The sequence below is a fragment of the Apteryx rowi genome, unplaced genomic scaffold, assembly GCF_003343035.1.
Source record: "Apteryx rowi isolate R43461 unplaced genomic scaffold, aptRow1 scaffold_86, whole genome shotgun sequence".
Classification (NCBI taxonomy): domain Eukaryota; kingdom Metazoa; phylum Chordata; class Aves; order Apterygiformes; family Apterygidae; genus Apteryx; species Apteryx rowi.
In genome coordinates this window covers 556,914-576,169 of record NW_020451160.1, presented here as the reverse complement: position 1 = coordinate 576,169, position 19,256 = coordinate 556,914, and the positions used below count along the sequence as shown (strand labels likewise).

Sequence of the window (19,256 nt, the reverse complement as noted above, 5' to 3'; positions counted from 1 at the left end):
GGCGCGCGCGGCCGAGCCGGGCCGGACCCCGCGCGGGGGCGCGCGCCGGAGCGGCCCCTCGACCGCGCGTTAAATGCTGCATCCACCGTGCGTATAACGTGCTGCGCCTGGGGCTGGGCTCGCATCGCGTCGTGCACTAAGCGCATACGCTGTGCTGCGCCTGGGCCGGGGCCTGCACCGGATCGTGCATTAAATGGGGGCATAAGGTGCTGCAGCATGGGCTGGCCACGTGTTAGGTCGTGCACTAAATGCATATAGCGTGCTGCATCTGGGGCTGGGCGTGCATTAAGTAGTGCCTTTAATGTACATGTAACATGCTGCAACATGGGCTGGGCATGCATTAAATCCTGCACTAAGTGCATACGGTGTGCTGCGCCTGGGGCTGGACATGCATTAAATCATACATTAGATGTGCCTATAACATGCTGCAACGTGGGCTGGGCATGCATTAAATCCTGCACTAAATGCATATAGTGTCCTGGATCTGGGGCTGTGCATGTATTAAATCACTCATTAAATGTGCATATAACATGCTGCAACTGGGGCTGGGCATGCATTAAATAAGCCATTAAATGCACATACAATGCACTGCAACATTGGCTGGGCATTCATTAAATACTGCATTACATTTATATAATGTGCTGTGTCTGGGGCTGAGCATGCATTAAGTCAGGTGTTAAATCCTGCATATAACATGTTGCTGTATCTGGGGCTGGCATGCATTAAATAGCTCATTGAAATCACATATAACATGCTGCATCTGGGACTGAGGGCGTAATAAATAGCACATCAAATAGTGCATGTAACATGCTGCATTTGGGGTTGTGCATGCGTTAAATATGCACATAGCATACTGCACTTGGGCTTGGGTATGTGTTAGAAAGTGCATTAACTGTGCATTTAACATCTTGCATTCCCTGTCYCTGTTGCACAGTGTGGTTCAGGAGCAAAACTTGAGCGATGCAAGACATCCTTAACCCAACTCCGGAGGTGCAAAACTGAATGCGCTTTTTAAATCCAGGTAGGTGAGGCAGTGTTACAGTGAGTGGCAGTGCGCATGGAGGCCGGAGCATGGCCTCTGTCGCTGCGTGTTTTCCGCTTTGGCTGGCCCACCTATGCCAAGCCCTGCTCCGCTGATTCAGCTCCCATGAGGTCCCCTGAGGTCCCACCTGAGTCTCGTCTTCAAGTGAATCATTTCTCACTCATCGCTGTCTTCCAAAACCCTACTAGACTATTGACAAAACCAGGCTGACTTGTATCCAAACAATTGTTCCAGCTGCAGGATGAGACACTGCTAGGATTTCCTATCCTGCAGCATGATAACACATTCAGGATTAGACCTTCAGTCCTGCTGTGTTGTACCCGGTCACCCCAGCAGTTGGGTCCGGGGAAGATATTTGATGTCTTTGCCTTGGACGGATGCCCGGGCTCGGCATGTGCACTGAGCTGCGAGTAGGACTCAGCAGGGAGGCTCTGAAGCTCGTCAGCCCCTGCAGAAGATGAGCCACGCTCTCCTGCAGCCCCTGGGTGGGGAACTTTGCGAGGAAGGGTTTGGGACCATATAACGTAGTACCTGGATCGGGCACTGGCATGGTGGGAACTCTGCTCTTTCTCCTTCCTGCAGGCCCAGCGCTGGTTGTGCAAGATGTTGCCGAATGCTGGTATCTATTACTTCCCGTGGGAGATCAACGGCTCAGTCCCAGAGGGAGAAGCACTGCGGACGTTTGGCAGGTGGGAACAGTAACCCGGTCTCCTCGCAGGCCAGGCCTTCCCTTTGCTGGCCTGTCCCTTCCCCTCGCTGTTTGCAATCGCTGTAACTCCACTGTGCCTGCACTGCTGAGCTTCCCAAATCCATCGCTCCCAGGTTGTGCTGCTACGACCTGGCCCGCTCCGAAGCCGTTCTCACTGCTCAGCACCRTGCAGCCCAGTACCGGGTCTGCGTCGACACCAGCTTTGTGGAGCCGTTCCAAGCCCAGCTGGGCTCTCTCTACATGGTGCTGGGAGAGGCCGAACACAGGGAAGGTAAATGCTGGTTTTGCTTTTAGGCAAACGCGGCATTGTCTGAGAAAAGAAAGGGTGGCTTGAACCCGTGAGCACTGACGCGGGGTCTCCCTTTCCACCCAAAACAGCCACGGGATAAGGCACGGTCCACCCCGAGGCCGCACACTCCGGGGTTAGAGCCGGCCGCCCAGTGACGCAGCTGCACTTGGGCCAGGGCAGGCTCCTCTCGCGTGGCTGCTGCAGCCACACGCGTGGGTGATGCAGGGCAGGAGCAGCCCGTCTCTCCCCGCTGACCATGAGGAGGCGTGAGATGAGCCACCCTACACTTACCTTGGTGACAACCAGGTGCTCTGGCACAGATTTCATTAAAAATGAGGAGTGCTCAGCACCATAGCTGAGCTTGTGAAACCTGTGCTCTGGTTCACTGCCATTAGACCACGTCGTCTTTGCTCCAAACACCTCCGACTGCAGCAGTGCCTCATCGCAAGCTGCCTGGGTTGGTCTTTGCCATCCTTGGGAGGTGCTAATTACACCCCTGCGCTCAGGCACGGGGCGTGAGGAACGCGGGCAGGCGCTGTCACGCCGGGCACCGTGTTGTCCTTTCCTGGGATGCTCCGAGTGTTGTTTGGTTGCGCCGTGCTTCGCGTGGGGAACTGATCCGGGCTGGGCTGCAGGGGAGTGAAGCAAAGCCCGAGCATCGTCTTGGCCATGCCTGATAACAAGCAGCCGCGGTCATGCCTTTGAAATCCTCGGTGGCACAAGGAAAGCCACGCTCACGTGGCATCTGGTGAGTCACCGGCTAAGCCGCTGTTGCAAAATGCCTTCAGGAAGGCATGTTATTTTGGTCATCTCGGCCTGCAAGCAAGCTGGCCCCGTTTTGCAGGCATGGAAGGGGAACCAGCTGAGACACCGGCTGCGTCACCAAGGTTTGGCCCCTGCTGTGTGGCTCGGTGCCACCATTTGAGCACCCCGGGCAGGTCTGAGCTGTTGGCTGCAGGCAGCATTGAGCCTTTTCTAAGCCCAGCTTTGCTCTGCCTGCTTCTTGGCTGCACCAAGGTGTTCAGAGATGAGTTTAGAGGAATCTGTGATGCTTTTCAGGCAGGGAGAGCCCAAACTTGCTCGGGCTGGGCCGGAGCTGTTGACGCAGAGCGGATGGAGGCGGCGTGGCGGGCGCTGGCACCGAGAGGTGCTGGGCTCAGCCTTCCCCCAGCGCGGGGCGAGCGCGGTGTCAGTCACCGTCGTTTTAGAGCCAGCAAGGCAGCGGGCAAACGTGTCACTGAATGAACCTGTTCTTGGCGTACTCCTTGGGTCGGCACAGGCACGTGGTCGGACCGGTCTCCTGCAGCGTCTCAGGCGATGGTTATTTGGCCATAGGCTGCCAGAGGGAACCTCTTTGCTTGCCTCAGAGCTGCTGCATCTGTTCTCTTTCCTGCAAAAACTGCCTGTTTATATTCCCAGGTGAGGGTCCCGTGGTGAAAGCCCGAATATTGACCTGCGTGGAAGGGATGAATCTGCCTTTGCTGGAACAAGCCGTTCAGGAGCAGAGAAAATACTTCCACGAGAGGCAGCAGCGGATGGGAAACGGCACGTCCTGACGGCACCTCCGAGAGCCGCCGTGCTGCTCCCTGCAGCAGCGATCCCTTTGGCTGGGCAGCAGTCAGCGCGCTAGCCCTTTTCAGTAGCACTGATGCTTGCAATAAATCTTTTCTGAAGTATATTTGGGGGGGGGGGCGGCTTTGAAACATGGTGCTTTTTGCCACGGCAGGTAGCAAAAAGAAGTYGCTAAGCAGGGAAACACTTGGAAGACTGTGAATCAGTACGTAGCTGCCCGCGGAGTTGCTCCATTCATGATCACTGAARATAGCTCGGTTATTTGTTTAAAAGGGCGGTTAAGGAAAGAGAGCGCTTGAGTTATGCTATGAGTCCTTTTGTAGTGCAAGGCTTGGAGGAGCCAGAAGAAGGAGATGTCTGTAAATCTGTAATTAAACGGCCGCTTGCACCCACGCGCACCTCCAGAGCGTATCAGGTCACGGGCAATCGGCAGATAGGAGGTAAAGGGCAGGMGAGTAAAATTCTTTGCCTTGCGTGGCCACGGGTCCATGGGGCAAGCGCTCAGGTACCGTGACTCAGCTGCCGCACAGGAGCTTTCCCGGCAGAGCAGTCACGTGTCTGGATTGATTGAAACCCTCTTTGCTGCTCGGGCAAACACTGAAACCCCGTGGATGATGTAAGAGAATTTAATGTGGTGCAATTCTCCTCCTAAGTACTGGGTGTGCACGGAAGTGCTTGGTGTTTAAAGAGCTGCAAGAAGAGGAGATAAAGTTACATCAGAGGCGCTCTGGTTTGAGAGCAAGCTGCCGTGCCCACCCAGCGGAATTAAATTGTCCCCCCCCCCAAAAAAAAGAGAGAATTGCTAATGTGAGATGGGAATAAAATGTTAGTGAAAAAGATAAGGCTCCCTTTTGCTGTAGGAATCACTGAACCTGGAGTGAGTTGGGACTACAGTTCATGGGGGGGGGGGGAAGGGGGTTGAGTCACCTGCTGCCTTTTCTATTTACTCAGATTCGCTGGTGAAATGTTCAGAAAATAGGGACTGAAGCCATCCAATGTGCGGAAGCAGATCAAAATGGCAAAGTCTGGGCTGAAGTCCCATGGGCAAAGTCCCATGCTACCAGCAGGCTTGATTCAAGATCCTGAGATCGCTCAGTAATTATTGCACTTGCTAGAATCTTCAGTCATAGTTTAGCCTTACATTTTTTCTTCAGACAGCCACCAAGCTCCAAAAGCCCTGCCTCAACACTCTCGGTTCAGTCCAAGTCTAAAAGCTTCATCTCAGGAGGCAGGATTTTAGCCTGCTTTTGCAAGAGGTGATGCTTGTCATAATGTGTTTATCCATAGACCTGTTTATCCATCTCCTGTCTGTTCTCCTGCCTTCCTCCCCTTGCTTAAATTTTAACCAAATGGCCAGGTTTGATCCCTTTTTCCAGAGCTGGGAATATCCAAGATACCAAGTTCCTACAAGTGTCGTGAAAACAAATGGCCGGGTAGAGGAGAGCAAATTCAAGAGTGCTCCAGAGGGAGACACGTTGGGGCAAACTCAGCTTTCACAAGGCGCCAGAGAACCCGCCCAGAGTTTGCTGTGGACACACCGATCCGTAGGAATCTGCCATCCACACAACAACTGTGCTTTGGTTTTTTTTTTTCAAACAAATCAGCAAAATCAGAATTTTCTGCAGCCATCAGGACATCTAGTTAACTGGTAGTAGACAAAGTAGACCCCTCCTTGGAGTCCTGAAGCATCTTTATGTCAATTAAAAAAGGGTTTTGAGCTGGTGGCTCAGTGTCAGCGGGGACGTGCAGCTCCCCAAACCCTGCAGAAGACAGACCCGGGTCCCCGTGGCGCTGCTGTTCGCAGAGCCGCGATGCTTTTTGTTTTTTAATCTCGTGTTTTGCTGGCTGACAAGTCAATGATTAATTCCACCCCCGAGGACATCTTCCGAAAGGCTGACCAAGTGGTGGTAAGGTTCAGGGGACGGTTGTGCAAGAGGGTAAAAATCGGTGTTGTCGGTGTCTTTTTAAAAAAAAAAAAAAAACAAAAAAAACAAAAAACGTTTTCTGTTGTGCGTTTGTCCCCAAACCTGAAAAAAAAAAAAAAAAAAAGACGTTTTCTGTTGTGCGTTTGTCCCCAAACCTGCACCAGGGCACCACGATTACTCACACCCCGCATCCCCTTTCCGCCCGGCGCCGTACCAACAGAGCTGGAGCGCTTCCCTCGGCCCCGTGCAGTTCGTACCTGCCCTTCCTTCCCACCCTGAGCACTTGCTTACGAGCCTTCGGCTTGATTTCTGCTCACGAGCCCTTAGCCAACGTGTCCTGCCGCTGGGATTGCCAGCAACCGGCTCAGGGCGCGCCGCGCTCCTCGCACGGGGAGTTGYGCGTTTCTAGGTCTGCCCGACCCCCCCTGCCCGCCCCCGGCGAGCTGCGAGCGRGCCCCGGGCCTCCCTCGTCTCCTGCTGCGACCGGCTCCCGCTTCCCCGCGGGGTTTACGGCAGAGCCTGGAGGGGAGGAGGAGGAGGAGCCGGGGGGCAGGAGCGGGACCCCGGGCATCGCCGCCTCAGCTCGGGGGGGGAGCGGATCGCCGGCCCCGCCAGCGCCTCGCGCGAGGGAGCGGAAGAGCAGAGGTCGCCGCAGGGTATTTTGCCCGGAGGCGCTAGACGGCCCGAACCAACGAGGTTGGGTTTTGACGAGGGATTGGACTAACGGCGCGAGAGGGGCCGCGTCTGCCCCGGGGGGCTCGAAAACCCACCCGGGGGGGGGGGGACGGGGGCAGGCGGCTTCGCGGGGAGGAGAGCGCGGCTCGGGGGGCTGGCGGGGGCCGCCGAGGCCGGCTGGGCCTTCCCCCCCCCCCCCGTCCTGACTCCGGGGATTTGTTTCAGCGGTGGGAGCGGTTTCTTCACGCCAAGGGACGCGTGCTTGAGCTGGGGGGGGCCAGGACGGATGTCTGCCACGTTTTTTTGTCCTTTTTGGCTGTTTTTTTCCCCTGAAAAGCGCGGCCCGCCGTTCTCCCCCCGCCGCGCGTGCCAAGGCCGAGGGGCAGCGCCATGGACGCCTTCCAGGAGGCCTTCCAGAAGGTGGAGAAGATCGGCGAGGGCACCTACGGCGTGGTCTACAAGGCCCGCAACAAGCGCACGGGGCAGCTGGTGGCCCTCAAGAAGATCCGCCTGGACTCGTGAGTGGGGGCAGGGCCGCGGCGAGGCGGCCGCCGCCGCGGGGCGCCCGGCCGCGGGCAAATCCCTCTCTGCGGGCCTGTGCGAGGAGGAAGGGCCCTGCAGGCCTCGCCGGGGCGGTGGCGGCGGTGGCGGCGGGGACACAGCCATGTTGGGAGGGTTTCACTTCGGCCCTCGTGCCGCCAAACGGGCCCGCGCCGGGGCGCCCGCCGGCCGGGTGCCCGACTGCCCGCTCTGCCGCCCACAGGGAGACCGAGGGCGTTCCCAGCACCGCCATCCGCGAGATCTCGCTGCTGAAGGAGCTCAAGCACCCCAACATAGTCAGGTAAGAGAGGGTCCGGCGGCGGTTTGGCTCGGCTCGGGTGGGTGAAGCCGCGGAGGCAGCGCCTGCGCTGCCCCTCAGCACTGGCAGAGCGGCGGTACCTGCGGGAGGACGGGGGGGTTTTGGCAAAGACCTGGAGAAGAAGGTCTTCCCAGCTGCTCTGCAGGAGACCGTAACATCCCGGCGCAGCATGGGCTCCCCGCACAAAGGGACCGAAGGCAGCGTCTGCGTTTCCCTTGCAGGCTTCTGGATGTCGTGCACAGCCAGAAGAAACTGTACCTGGTGTTTGAGTATCTGAATCAGGACCTGAAGAAGTACATGGACTCGTCCCAGACTAGAGACCTTCCTTTAAGCTTGGTCAAGGTACCGGATGGAAGGAGCTCTTGTAGGCAAGGGAGGAAGCGTGTGTCCTTGCTGCCTTCTGCTGGGCAGAGGCAGCACTGAGCTGCTCTTAGCCAGACTGCATCAGGAAGAGATCCATCCTTGGCTGAAGGCATTCAGCCTCTCGGATCCCAAACATTGCATCTGGGAAAACTTCTTGGCACCACTGCTCAGTGCATTTGTTTCTCAGCTGTTTCCAGGCTCTCCAGCCTGGCTCACTGCAGAACAAACTGCTGATACAAAGCTAGCTGAGGGATCTACTGCTAATTGCTTTTGCACAGAGTAACAGATGGGTGGAAGGGACTGCCACTGCTTGGACTGGAGTCCTTCTGTCCTGGTGTAGAGGGAGAGCAGTTTGTGCACATCTCTGAGTACTGGCTTGTAAGCCTCGTGTTGCATTATAGCCAGCCTATATTTCCCATACAGGGCTGTAAATGGTCCAGAGTGTGTAGGTTCACATGATCCAACCTTCCGTGTAGTTTCATTGTAGCCTTGTCCGAAATCTCTTTTCTCCTTAGAACTACCTCTTCCAGCTGCTGCAGGGTGTGAGCTTCTGCCACTCGCACAGAGTCATCCACAGAGACTTGAAGCCACAAAATTTGCTCATTAACGAAGTGGGAGCCATTAAGCTAGCTGATTTTGGACTGGCAAGAGCTTTTGGAGTCCCCCTGCGCACATACACTCATGAGGTACTGTTGAGGCTCCCTGCCATCTGAAAGCGGGGTACACAATCCATGCATCACAAGTGACCAGCCCATAGCTGAGGCACAGCCGTGCCCACGTGCAAGCTCTTAACCTAACCTGCAGCTAAGGAGTTACCTGGTGCCCTCACAAAGTGGGCTGACTGCTTCTACCCCAGCCCACCTGTGCATTGGGTTCCCACCTTCTCTGTAGAGGGTTTATTTATTCCAGAGTGTCCTGTTGAAGAATGATCTGTTAATTCCCATCTTGGTGTTGCCAAGTTGTCTCTTAATTGAGCATGGCCTCAGCAGGCTCTGATTTGTACAGTCACTGCATTTGGTGCCTCATGTTTGGAATGATGCTATAAAGGAAGAGCTCTGCCTGTGGGACACCAGGGACACAGCTGAGCAGAGAGGCCTCATGCCTCTAGGTTCAGCCAGGGAAACTAGACCAAGCTTGTTTGTCCGTTCCTTCTCAGGTGGTGACTTTGTGGTACCGAGCCCCTGAAATCTTGCTAGGCTGCAAATACTATTCAACAGCTGTGGATATCTGGAGCATTGGCTGCATCTTTGCAGAAATGGTAGAATGGGTTTTTATGTTCTCTTCAATGAACTGGGAGGATGCAACTTCAATGGAAAGTACAGAGGGAGGGACAGGACCTGGAACATCTGTGATACTGCTGGCCCAACCTGAGCTGGGAGTGTATTATGGGAAAGACCGCCTCGAGGGTTAGCTGATCCTTAGCTGTGGGCTCAGAGAGAAGTCTGCAAGCAGGGACTTGGCAGAAAGGTGTAAGAGCCTCTGCAATCCAGCTGCAGTTTCAGGTTGGTGGGAGTGTCATGCCTCTCCTTGCAGAACGGGTAATTTYAATCTTCTGGCTGCAACGTTTTGATGGCTCTTACAGACATCTTCTGCCACCACTGCCTCTGGTGCCCCCAAGTGGGCTGCAGAGAACTGGCACCTCATAGCATGGCAGTCCCTTGCTCCAAGCTGATCTCCCAGCTGTCCATACTCCACTTGGAATAGCTCTTTTTATCCCTGCGTCTTGATGAGGGTGTCCCTAGCTCCCAAAGATCCTGAGCTGCAGATCAGCAGAGCCTGGGAGAGCATGCAGGGGAGGGGGATAGCCTGCAAGAGCTGGTATGAGGAGACTGGAGACAAAGAGAAGGGGGATAAGGGTCTGGCTGGGACAGACGGCCTAAGGGGAGCACGGTACACAGAGGGGGGCTGGAGAGAAGCAGATGGACACCTGTGACTTTCCCAACCACTGCACCGCAGAGTCACTGAGCTGTAACCATTCTGAATTGGGCAGTTGTGTCTGCTGGAAAACAGGGTTATTTGCAGAGGGAACTAGGGCACAAAGCTGATGGAAAGGTGGAAACTAGCTGTTTTTTTGCCCCAGGTGACCAGGAAAGCCCTGTTTCCAGGGGACTCTGAGATCGATCAGCTCTTCCGGATCTTCCGCACCCTGGGCACTCCCACCGAGGCGACCTGGCCCGGGGTGACCCAGCTGCCTGACTACAAGGGGGACTTTCCCCGCTGGGCAAGGAAGGAGATGAAGGAAATTGTTCCCAACTTAGATCGAGATGGCCGAGACTTACTGACGGTGAGCGAGAGTTCAGTACCCGACCTGCAGGCAGGAAGGACCTTTTCAAACTGATCAGCCAGCAGGGGTATTTGGAGCTGATCTGTCTGGGCTTGTGGGTTCCTCCTGATCCTTGAGCTATGGGCTCTTTGATTTAATCTTTTCATTGCAAAGCTTTAATGGGTGGTCTTCTTGCTGGAAAAGCATGAGGTGGGGTGCAGAGGTCTATACTAACACAAGAGCAGGCATGACTAGTCACAGCTCAGATCCCAGGTCTGTGTAATGCCCTGGATGAGGCACATTGCCATGATAACCAAGCCCCAGCAGAATGACCATACRCAGAACCCCATTCTCTGGGCCACAGTCGCACACACATCCAGCATCAGAGCTGCCGCCTCAATCCTCTCAGTGTTACATACAGCAGGACAGGTGCATTTAGCTACATCTCAGCTCCCCTTTGGGCTGTGCTTTTAACCATTTTCTGTAAAACTAACCCAATGCCTGCCTTGTCCATTGGCTCTGAAAGACCCCAGACCAGGGGTTCAAGACCACACTGAGAAATGAGGTCCTGCAGAGCCTCTCACCTGACAACAGCACCACAGTCCCATCTTAGGCAGCACAGCATGTCTGCCTGAATTCAACTTGGACAGGCCTGAGACAGAACTGATGGGGAGCCTGTCTGTTTGTGACCTTGGAAGTGCATTTCCATGGGTAGGTGAATGACTGGGAGGGGTTGATTTGGCTCCAGTGCTCGTTTCTGCCATTGCAGAAACAGCCTTGGGACTGTCACGTAATGGAGCCGAGTGCCAGCTCTGAAGCAGGACAGTCAGTGCAGGTTCCACAAGGACACTGCCAGCCTGAGGGTCAGGAAGTCCTCCTAGTGTAATCCATGTTGTAACTACAGCTGAGGGTTACTCCTGAAGCCCAGGGAGGGAAAGAGGAAGGAACAGTATCTGCATCTGGGCCCAGCCACGTGCTGGTGCAATCCATCGTTTGACTTTTAGAATACTAAATCCATTGTTTTTTTCTCTTGGCAGCAATTGCTACTGTATGACCCCAGCAGGCGCATCTCGGCCAAGGCAGCCCTCAATCACCAGTACTTCTTCTGGAGAAGCCCCCAGGACCCTGAAGAGCGGTGTGCACTGCAGAGACACTGCAGATGAGAAGACACAGATCTTCCCATGCACTTACTCCGCGGGGTAGCAGTGCAGATCTGTTTTGGGGCACTCTGCAGGGGACTGGCTGGGACCCAGGACCTCACTTCTCCTGAGGAGCCTGAAAGGGGACATTCTTGTATTTAGAAACTCTCAGCCTGTTGCTGGGGGAAAGTTTGTCTAGGCTATGGCCAGTAGAGCTGTTTTGAAGAAGGCCTGTCCAAAGCAGGGGGATAGAGTGTAATTAATCAGCATAAAATGCTGAACTGGAAATGAGAGAGAGGAGAGGACAACTTTCAGGAGCTTGTCCTTTGCATTAGCCAGCAAGCTAAGGTGATGTGCATTGATTTCTCTCTCCCCAGCTCTGGAGCATCCCCACGTCCTGCTGCAGATCTGTCGGTGGCAGTTCCTGACACCAGGGCGTGCTGGAGCTCCACTCTGGGTACGGAGTGCTTCTCTGCTCAGCCATTTGCTGCTGTTAACAAGGAGGGGGTTTGCCAGCATGAGACAAGTTGTTTATGTGAGCTGTTTAACAGAGCTGATGTTCTGCTTTTTCACAAGCTGAGGACCACCGTAGGGTATCTTAATATGTGCCTTAGCTAGAACTGAGAAGCCAAAAGATCCAGTTAGCATAAAGCACTGATTGGAAACTGTTGTGGAAACACTGTTTTTTCATCATTGGTCCAGATGTAATCTCAATTCCTTTGCTTTATTGGCTTGGACATGTTTTTCTTGTTCAAATGTTTGCAGATTTATCACTAAATTTTGATGCTGTTTTGACATGTGTGTTTTTTTTCTTCCAGTATAGGAAAAAATAAAGGCTTACCATTTGTTCAGAAACCTTGGTGTTTATTGTTTGGCCTGGGACATGCAGATAGTGATGCAAGACAGTCTGGCTGGTCCATTCCTTTCTCAGAGCTCTTCTCTCTTCATCACCTCCTGCACGCTTTCTTTTGTCCTTTCCAGCCCAAATCCTTGGCAGCTGCAGAGACGTGCTCTCTGTTGTGCTGTGGAATGAGGGGCTGATGGTTTCGCAATGCTGTCTTGGTATGATAAGATGTGGTTTCTTTAGAGATTGTCCCAAAACAATTCAGAGTTATGCTCTACCTTTTTAAACACCCAAAGACAGATTTTTAACTTTGGGAAACCAAGCTTCTGAGCTCCTGGTGTTCATGCATGTGCAAACATGACTGCATCAGTGTTGCAGCCCTCCTAGTAACTGCAAACCTGGGAGCTGATTTCAGAACCTGACAGCTCTCAAAAGCTGACACATTCCTAGGGCTTAATGACAGATAAATGATGCAGTAAAGGAGAGAGGCCCCTGAACATCTCAGCCAGGAAAGGCTGTAGCATAAGCTTCCCTCCCCACCTGTTAAACACTGGAGAATTTGCACAGGAGAGAGAAACATTAAGAGTTTCCCCTGGAAAAGCCCCCTCTCAGCCTGCGACCTTCCTGCCTGAAGCCAAGCTCTGTTAGCCTTTTGGCTAGCTCCGCGTTTTGTTCCTTCTCCCCACCTGACAAAAGGCAGCAGGCGTCTCTGCTTAATTCCCCATATCAAATGACCTTTGCCATCAATGTTGCAGCACGCCTCGGTTCCCGACAGACACCCCTAGGGCAAGACAGCCCAGGGMCCTGTCACGCCGCCTGGCTGTACTCTCCCTGCAGGTTTAGGAGCCGCCAGGAGCTGGGAAGCTCATCCTCTGTAATTTGCCCAAGCTGGGCTTTTAGGGGGTTTGCTTTGCTTTTGAAAATATTATTAGGAGACATGCCGGAGCAGCTRCCTGGAGAGAGCTGAGCTGCTGGTACTGGGGAGTCCTGGTTTTCTGAYTGAGCAGGGGAGAGCAGGCAGCTGGGCTCTCCCAGCAGTCTTGAGAGCCGTGTGCCAGGAAAACTRAAGTCCTGCTGTGTTCTAGCAGCATCTCATGTCCTCTGTATGATAGCAGCCAGCTCACAGGGGCACATTTGTGAGACACAGGTGAATTCTGCTATTAGAATCATTTCCCTGCCTTTGTATGCACGTTTTAAAGCCAATTTATTTTGTACAGACGATGCTTCATTGTTTGCTCCTTACAAACAAATGCTCGTGTTGTACTGGTCAAAGTGTCTGCAGAGAAGGGTTTTTTTTAAGAGAACTACGTTAAGAAATAAGTACCAAGGGCATTCACCCAGTCCAGAAACAGAAATAAAAATACTATGGCTCACCTAGCCCAACAAAATGAAGCAACAGGCTGAATTTCAAACGTTTATGACCCAACACCACTGTCAGCAAAGGGAACCAACAACAGTTGTGTTGAAATAAAAGCAACGACCCACCCTGCCGTCCTGTGCCTGAGAAGGGAGGCAAAGTGCTACCTGGCTCTTCCTGGGCAGCTCACAACCCTGCCAAACAGTTTAGCTCTGGGAAAGCCCCATTCCCTGGACATGCCCTGCTCACTGCAGATCATGAGCACCTGAGAGCAAAGAAAAGGATTTTTGTTTTTGTCAGGAACGAGACAGGCCAGCCCTCCAAGGGAGACTGCTCAGCCAGCTAGACTGCTCAGCCACCTAATTGTCTCTGAACATCTTCACCCAGCCCTGGGTAAATACCTGTTACTGCTGTCACGTTGTCAGAGAGCGTATTATCCGAAATGATTAACTGCCTGCCTAATTACCAGAACTCCTAGTCCTTCAGTTTCACAGCGTTCCCCAAACCTATTTAATCAGCACTTCAGGAAAAGAGTCACCATGTGGCTATTGTACTGCTTTCAAAAAATAAGCACAGGTCTATCTCATTAGCAAGAGGAGCAGTGACGATGGCAGTCCTGCCCCATGGAGCCTGGGGAAGGAAAGGCTGAGAACAAACTCACGTGTCCTGCAGAGATGAGCTGCAGAAAAGGCAACAGCCCTRTTGCTGATGGATCCCCACCACTCTCAGCTGGCTCCAGGGAGCAAAGCCAAAGCAGAGCAAGGTGCTTCCCGCAGCTTTAAAGGAGGTCCATTGGCTGATCTGAGGCCTGCTGGGAACTGCAGGGCTATAAAGGCCAGGCTCCCACCAGCCAGAGATGGTGGGGTCTGGGACTGGTCTGCTCTTTGCACCAGTTCAGGGGCTCCCTGGCTGTGGTGGGATCCTCACCTGGCCTCAGCCCTGTGCTCCATGGGGCTATTGGGCTCACCCTGGCAGGAGGCAAGGCCAGGGGTTTCCCTCCTGCATCGTCTGGTCCATCACAGCCCAGCTCCAGCCCCTGCTGCCAGCCCAGATGAGCCGGGAGGCAACGTGCCGTGCCCTGTGTGCTGACAGCGCCCCACCAGGAGGAGATGGGCTGGGACCAGATGCTCTAAGGTGCACGTAACAGTTTTTCCTGTTGTAAACCAACAAATATTGCCCCGTATTGATCACAGTGGCTGAGATGAGCCATAGACAGCAGCCTCAGGATGTAAATAAACACTGACACTTTGGAGAGCAGGGCCAGAACTTGGACAGATCTTGGACTGGAAGCTTGGCTTTTCCGTAGCTGGACTCCAAATTGTTAACTTGGAGCACTGTCCCCCAGTAGGAAGGTAATGAGACCTGCAACTGTGCTGAGCTTGCTAGTGGATGAACAATTTCTTCCTGGAGCCCAGACTCCAAATCCCAGCCAAGCTGTATGGAAATACAGGGCCAGACCACTGCTCTGATGGGGAAAGGAGGGAGAGAAAATCTCTGCTGTCACTGATTATTTTGGGTGTGTTGGATTTCCCAGGCAGTATCAGCGAAAAGAGCCCTTAGGAGAGAGGGGAGAGCAGCTCAYCTTAATAGAAAGTAATTTTTCTCATCCCACAAAGCCAGGGGACTCTCCAGAGTGGGGTAGTGACAAGAGAAGAACATTTCCTCCCTTATCTCAACAGGGACACATGGCAGCTAGGACTTCTTGCTTCAGCAAGGGCTGAGCGCTGGAAGTGGCACAGAGGAGTGAAAGCTCAGTGGGTGCAGATTTTCAAGGACTACAGAGAGCAGTTTCACATCACACTGGATTACAGGCAGCAGCATCCTGCTCCTGAAGATCACTCCTTCCCTTGCAACAGATTCGCCTTTGTGTGGATGCAGGACAAGCCCCCAAGCTCTCTRCTCCAACAGGGGTGGATTTGGTGTTGTTTGAGGTTTGGTTTCATCTTCCAGCAGTGAAGTGACCCAAGTCATTATACAGCCACACCATCACTGGTCTATGGCCAGAGAGGCACCAGGGACTGGCAGGCAGAGAGGGATAAGGGGACTGCTCCATTCAGTATTTACCCATGCCTAGATTGGACCAAAAGTAACATGAAACTACACCCTTTTGTGACCAAGTCCCTCTTTCAGAGGTGTCCAAATGGACAGAGGAGTGAAGGTTCTCAGTTTTAAGGACAAAGATAAAAAAATCTGGAAAGATATGAACTCAAATGCAGAAGGAAATTCAAGGGGTTCAGTGCTGTGAGATGAGGGGGAATTAAGCATCCACAATCGCTCCGCAGATTGGGCTGCAAGACATAAGATTGCAAAGCAGCAGAAGGTATGGTTAACCCCCCCAGGCAGCTTCAGGGTTCAGAGAGAATACAGCCATAGAGACACGTTTTCTATGTTTATTGCATGCAGAAGAATGACCCAACTTGAAAACACTCTGGCTCTCCCCCYATTCTGGGCACAACCACATTTAACCTACTGCAAGTGGAGTTCGTGCAAACAACCCCCCTTCGCTATCACAGCGGCRCTTGGGGGATTGTGGAGACTGCTGTGTGCTCAGACCTTCTGCTCACGATCACTCTTTCTTCCTCGCACAGCCAAGCTGTGTTGGGAAGCAGGGATAGCTAAGATAGAAGAGTATGCAACCCTAAATGACGCTCCATTCCTCTGTGATCGGTCCTGTAGCTGTGGGGGAAGATGTGTCGAAGGGATGAGCTCCTGAGGGATTCGGATCCCGTACATGCCTGAATCCATTCATTGCCTGAACCGCGAGAGCTTGGGGGAACGGCTCGCCTGGTGGTAAAGCTGATACCCCTCCGACGTGGCTGGGAGCAGCAGGAGGCTGCTCAGCGAATCTTTCTGGCAGAGCGCCATGGCTTCCTTGTAATTTATCTTCTCCTTAGTGATGGGGTCAACGAGATCTTTTTCATAGTTGGACTCATCCTGGAGCCTGTTGGCCAGGTCACCTGTTATCATCCCTGCCTGGGCAGCTTCTAGCACAGGGGTGCGACCTGTTTTTTTGGGATCTATGAGCCCTCCAGTTAGATGCTGGACCTCCAAATAGGGGAAAGCACTGTCCTTGGTCATCCATCCCTTCTGAACTGCTTCCCCCACGGACAGCCTCCTCTTGGTCACTGGGTCCTCAATCCCTGTGAAAGCTTTCTGGGCATTGAGCAATCTCTGCATGTAGGTCCTGTCGATCAGCCCCCTCTCGATTGCCTTGTGGACTGAGAACCGGTCACGAGAGATGAGGTCTATGATGCCCCCTGTGGCAGCCTGGGCTTCCAGGAGCTTCTGAGCTGTCATGGGATCAAGTAGCTTCTTAGCAACGGCAGTCTTGATGCTGTACTTGGTGTCTGTGGTGGTGTCATACACCCCAGCAATGGGAGATGTGTCATCACAGAAGCCCTTTTGAGAAGCAGGTGGGAAGAAGCTTTGGGTTTGGTGGGTGGTGGGTGATGGGAGTGGGGATTTGGAGATGATGGAGCCAATAGAGAGGAATGAGGGAGGCTTGGATTCCCCAGCCACCAGCAAGGCAAATTCGGAGATGGGAATCTTGCCGTCCCGGTACAGCTGGTACTCCTCCTTTGTGATCCTTCTCAGCCTTAGTGCATCGTCGATGGAGTACTGCTTTCCACTTTTCTTGTCAAGAAGAACTGAGACTTCTCCATTTGGGCCCAGGGTGGTGACTTCCTCCCAGTCACACTCCAGCTCTTGCAGCTGGATGTACTGGCCCCTGTCTATGATACCTTTCTTGTAGGCCTCGTAAGGAGACATATCCTTCCCTGTCTCAGGGTCCAGTATAGAGATCTTAGTGGAGAGGTTTGTCTCCTTCATCTGAGTTTCATGAATAATTTCTTCCCGATTGACCCTGGACTGGAGATCTCGAATGAACCGCTCTTTGTTGTAGATCTGGTCCTTCTCCCTCAGGATATCTGCCTCTAGCAGGGAAAACTCATGTTCCAGCTGCTTCTTCTTCTGTCTGTCATTCTCAGTCCGTTGGTTGAGCAGTTTGGACTCCTCTCGAAGGAGGAGGACTTTCTGCTGCTTCTGCCTCTCCAGCTCCCGCAGTTCACTCTCCATGGTGGCTCTCTCCTGGATGGCCAGGTTCCTGGCTTTCTGCAGCTCTGCCTCCTCGCGAGCCCATGTCCTTTTCATGCCTTCAGCTCTCTCAATCTTCTCTCTGAGCTGCCGTATCTCCTCTTCTGCCTTTTGCTTGGCCCCTCTCTCCCTGTTCAGCAGCTCCCAGATGCGTGCACGTTCACTCTCCAGTGCTCTGTCCTTTTCCACTCGAATCACCTCCTTGTAAATGGTCTTCTCCTGGGATTTTGTCTTCTGCAGGACATCAACTTGCATCTGCAGGTTCTTGCATTCTCTCTGCAAGTTCAGCACCTCCATCTTCTCACGGTCCAGCTCCAAGCGCAGGTTGCTGGCAGACTGTTCAAGGACTGGATCCTTCTCCAGCTTGACCACTTCTTCCATGATGATCTTTTCTTGCACTGGGGCTGGGCTCTCCTCCAGTTCCTTTATTCTCAAGGTTATTTGTCTCATATCCTTCTCCAGTGCAAGCCTCTTGCTTCGATCCTCCTGAAAGTTGAGCAACTTCTCTTGCTCTTCCACCAGTGCACGAAGCTGCTGCACATCACGTTCCAGACGGCGCCTGTTGCTTACCTCCTCATCCAGACTCCGACTCAGCCTGTTGTGCTCGTCTCGGAGCTTTGGATCCTTTTGAGTCAGAATCACCTCTTGGACAACTACCTTTTCCTCTGGCTTTCGCCTCTCCAGTAGCATGTATTTATTCTGCAAGTCATAGATCGCATCCTCTGCAGCTCTCCTCTTCTGAGACATGTTACGCACCTCTTGGCGGAGGCGGTCAGCTTCTTTTTCCAAGAGTGGATCATTCTCATATCGAATGACTTCCTTGTTGACCAACTTGGTTTCCACCTTGGATCTCTCTCTCTTCCATTCATCTCTTTCACCCTGCAGCCTAATGAGCTGCTCTTGAGTCCTGCCATTGGTGTTCACTAGTTCATTGAGTTGTTGTTTCAGCCTGTCAATTTCTCTAAGAATTTCTGGACTCTTCTCATGTTTCACCACCTCCTCTATAACTTCCTTAAGCTCTACCACAGGTTTCTGTGACCTGAGGACATTGAGCTCTGCTAAGGCCTCTTCCACTTCACTGTCAATCTTTGTCCTTTTAAGAGTAATTTCTTGCAACTCCCTTTTCAGGTGTGCAATTTCCCGTTCTGTTTCTGGATCCACCAGGAAAATCTCATTGACCCTCTCTTTAACCTCCACCCTTGGTTTTTGCTTCTCTGCAATACTGTACTGGCTTTGCAGCTCTCCCAGCTCACCTGTAAGCATGAAGTTCTTGCTCCTCTCTTCTTCAATCAGAGTTTTAAGCTTGGAAGACTCTCTCAGTAACTCTGGGTCCTGCTCCACCTGCTTCACCTCCTTCACAATAATTTTGGGTTCTACTGTTTCAATTAGTTTTTCCACCTCCTCAATCTTGCTCTTCACCTTGACTATTTCTTCCTCTGCAGACTTCCTCTTAAAGGCTTCCTCATCAATTTGTAGCTGCAAGGTCCTAATGGACTTCAGCGTTTCTGGGTTTTTCTCCAGTTTGATCAGTTCCTTCACCACCACTTTCTCTCTGATGTTAGGCTGCTTTTGCTCCAGAATGTATAGCTCTCTCTTACGCTGCTCAAGTTCAGAAGCAGCAGCCAAGCTCTCCTCCTGGAGATGCTTGATCTCCTGCCGAAGACTGGCTGCTTYGATATCCAGGCTCGGATCCCTCTCAATTTTTGTAATCTCTTTGGTAAGGAGCTGGGCAGGGACGGCCGCCTTCTCCTTCCCCATCTGGGCAAGCTTCTGGTTCATCATTGCAATGTCTTCTTGAAGGCTCTTCCTCTTTTTGCCTTCCTCTTCAATCTGCTGTGTCATCCTGGACAGGTTGCTCTCCACCTGTGGGTCTCTATAATATTCTATCACTTCCTTTTCTTCCACTCTTTCAATGGGCTTCTGAGTCTTCAACATCAGCAGCTTATTTCTGTGTTCCTCCAGGTCCTCTTCAATCTTGGCCACTTTCCTCCTTTCCTCCTCCARCTGTGACTTCAGCTCCTCAGATTCCCTACTTGACATGGCTTGGTTTTCAGATTGCTGAGTTTGCTCATGTACTGCTTGAACGTCCTCATGTACTTCCTTCTGCAAGCGGAAAACAACAAGGTC

At 52.9% G+C, this 19,256-nt stretch overlaps 3 protein-coding genes across 10 annotated transcripts in view; 2 read left to right on the top strand and 1 right to left on the bottom strand.

Moving 5' to 3' along the window:
• Window positions 1-5: 5 nt before the first annotated feature.
• On the top strand, window positions 6-4,449 carry TEN1 (TEN1, CST complex subunit). Of its 2 annotated transcripts, none has more exons than XM_026090552.1 (5): window positions 6-87; window positions 935-1,021; window positions 1,625-1,731; window positions 1,865-2,022; window positions 3,460-4,449. In XM_026090552.1, exons 3-5 carry the CDS (start codon window positions 1,646-1,648, stop codon window positions 3,594-3,596), a joined length of 381 nt encoding a protein of 126 aa, XP_025946337.1. In that variant the 5' UTR covers window positions 6-87; window positions 935-1,021; window positions 1,625-1,645; the 3' UTR covers window positions 3,597-4,449. The 2 variants fall into 2 exon arrangements, with proteins under 2 accessions (XP_025946337.1, XP_025946338.1); XM_026090553.1 differs by lacking the exon at window positions 6-87 and adding an exon at window positions 102-206.
• Window positions 4,450-6,575: 2,126 nt separating this feature from the next.
• Window positions 6,576-11,662, top strand: CDK3 (cyclin dependent kinase 3). The gene is made up of 7 exons (XM_026090451.1): window positions 6,576-6,730; window positions 6,976-7,053; window positions 7,293-7,413; window positions 7,950-8,120; window positions 8,591-8,692; window positions 9,515-9,718; window positions 10,735-11,662. Exons 1-7 carry the CDS (start codon window positions 6,603-6,605, stop codon window positions 10,858-10,860), a joined length of 930 nt encoding a protein of 309 aa, XP_025946236.1. The 5' UTR covers window positions 6,576-6,602; the 3' UTR covers window positions 10,861-11,662.
• A 3,751-nt stretch (window positions 11,663-15,413) lies between these two features.
• The window catches only part of EVPL (envoplakin), a 36,052-nt gene continuing 32,209 nt past the window's right edge, over window positions 15,414-19,256 (bottom strand). For all 7 annotated transcript variants that reach the window (XM_026090369.1, XM_026090368.1, XM_026090371.1 and 4 more), the window contains one exon: window positions 15,414-19,232. In XM_026090369.1, the coding sequence (XP_025946154.1) occupies window positions 15,783-19,232 (3,450 nt within the window). In that variant the 3' untranslated portion in view covers window positions 15,414-15,782. The remainder of the gene's footprint in view (window positions 19,233-19,256) is intronic.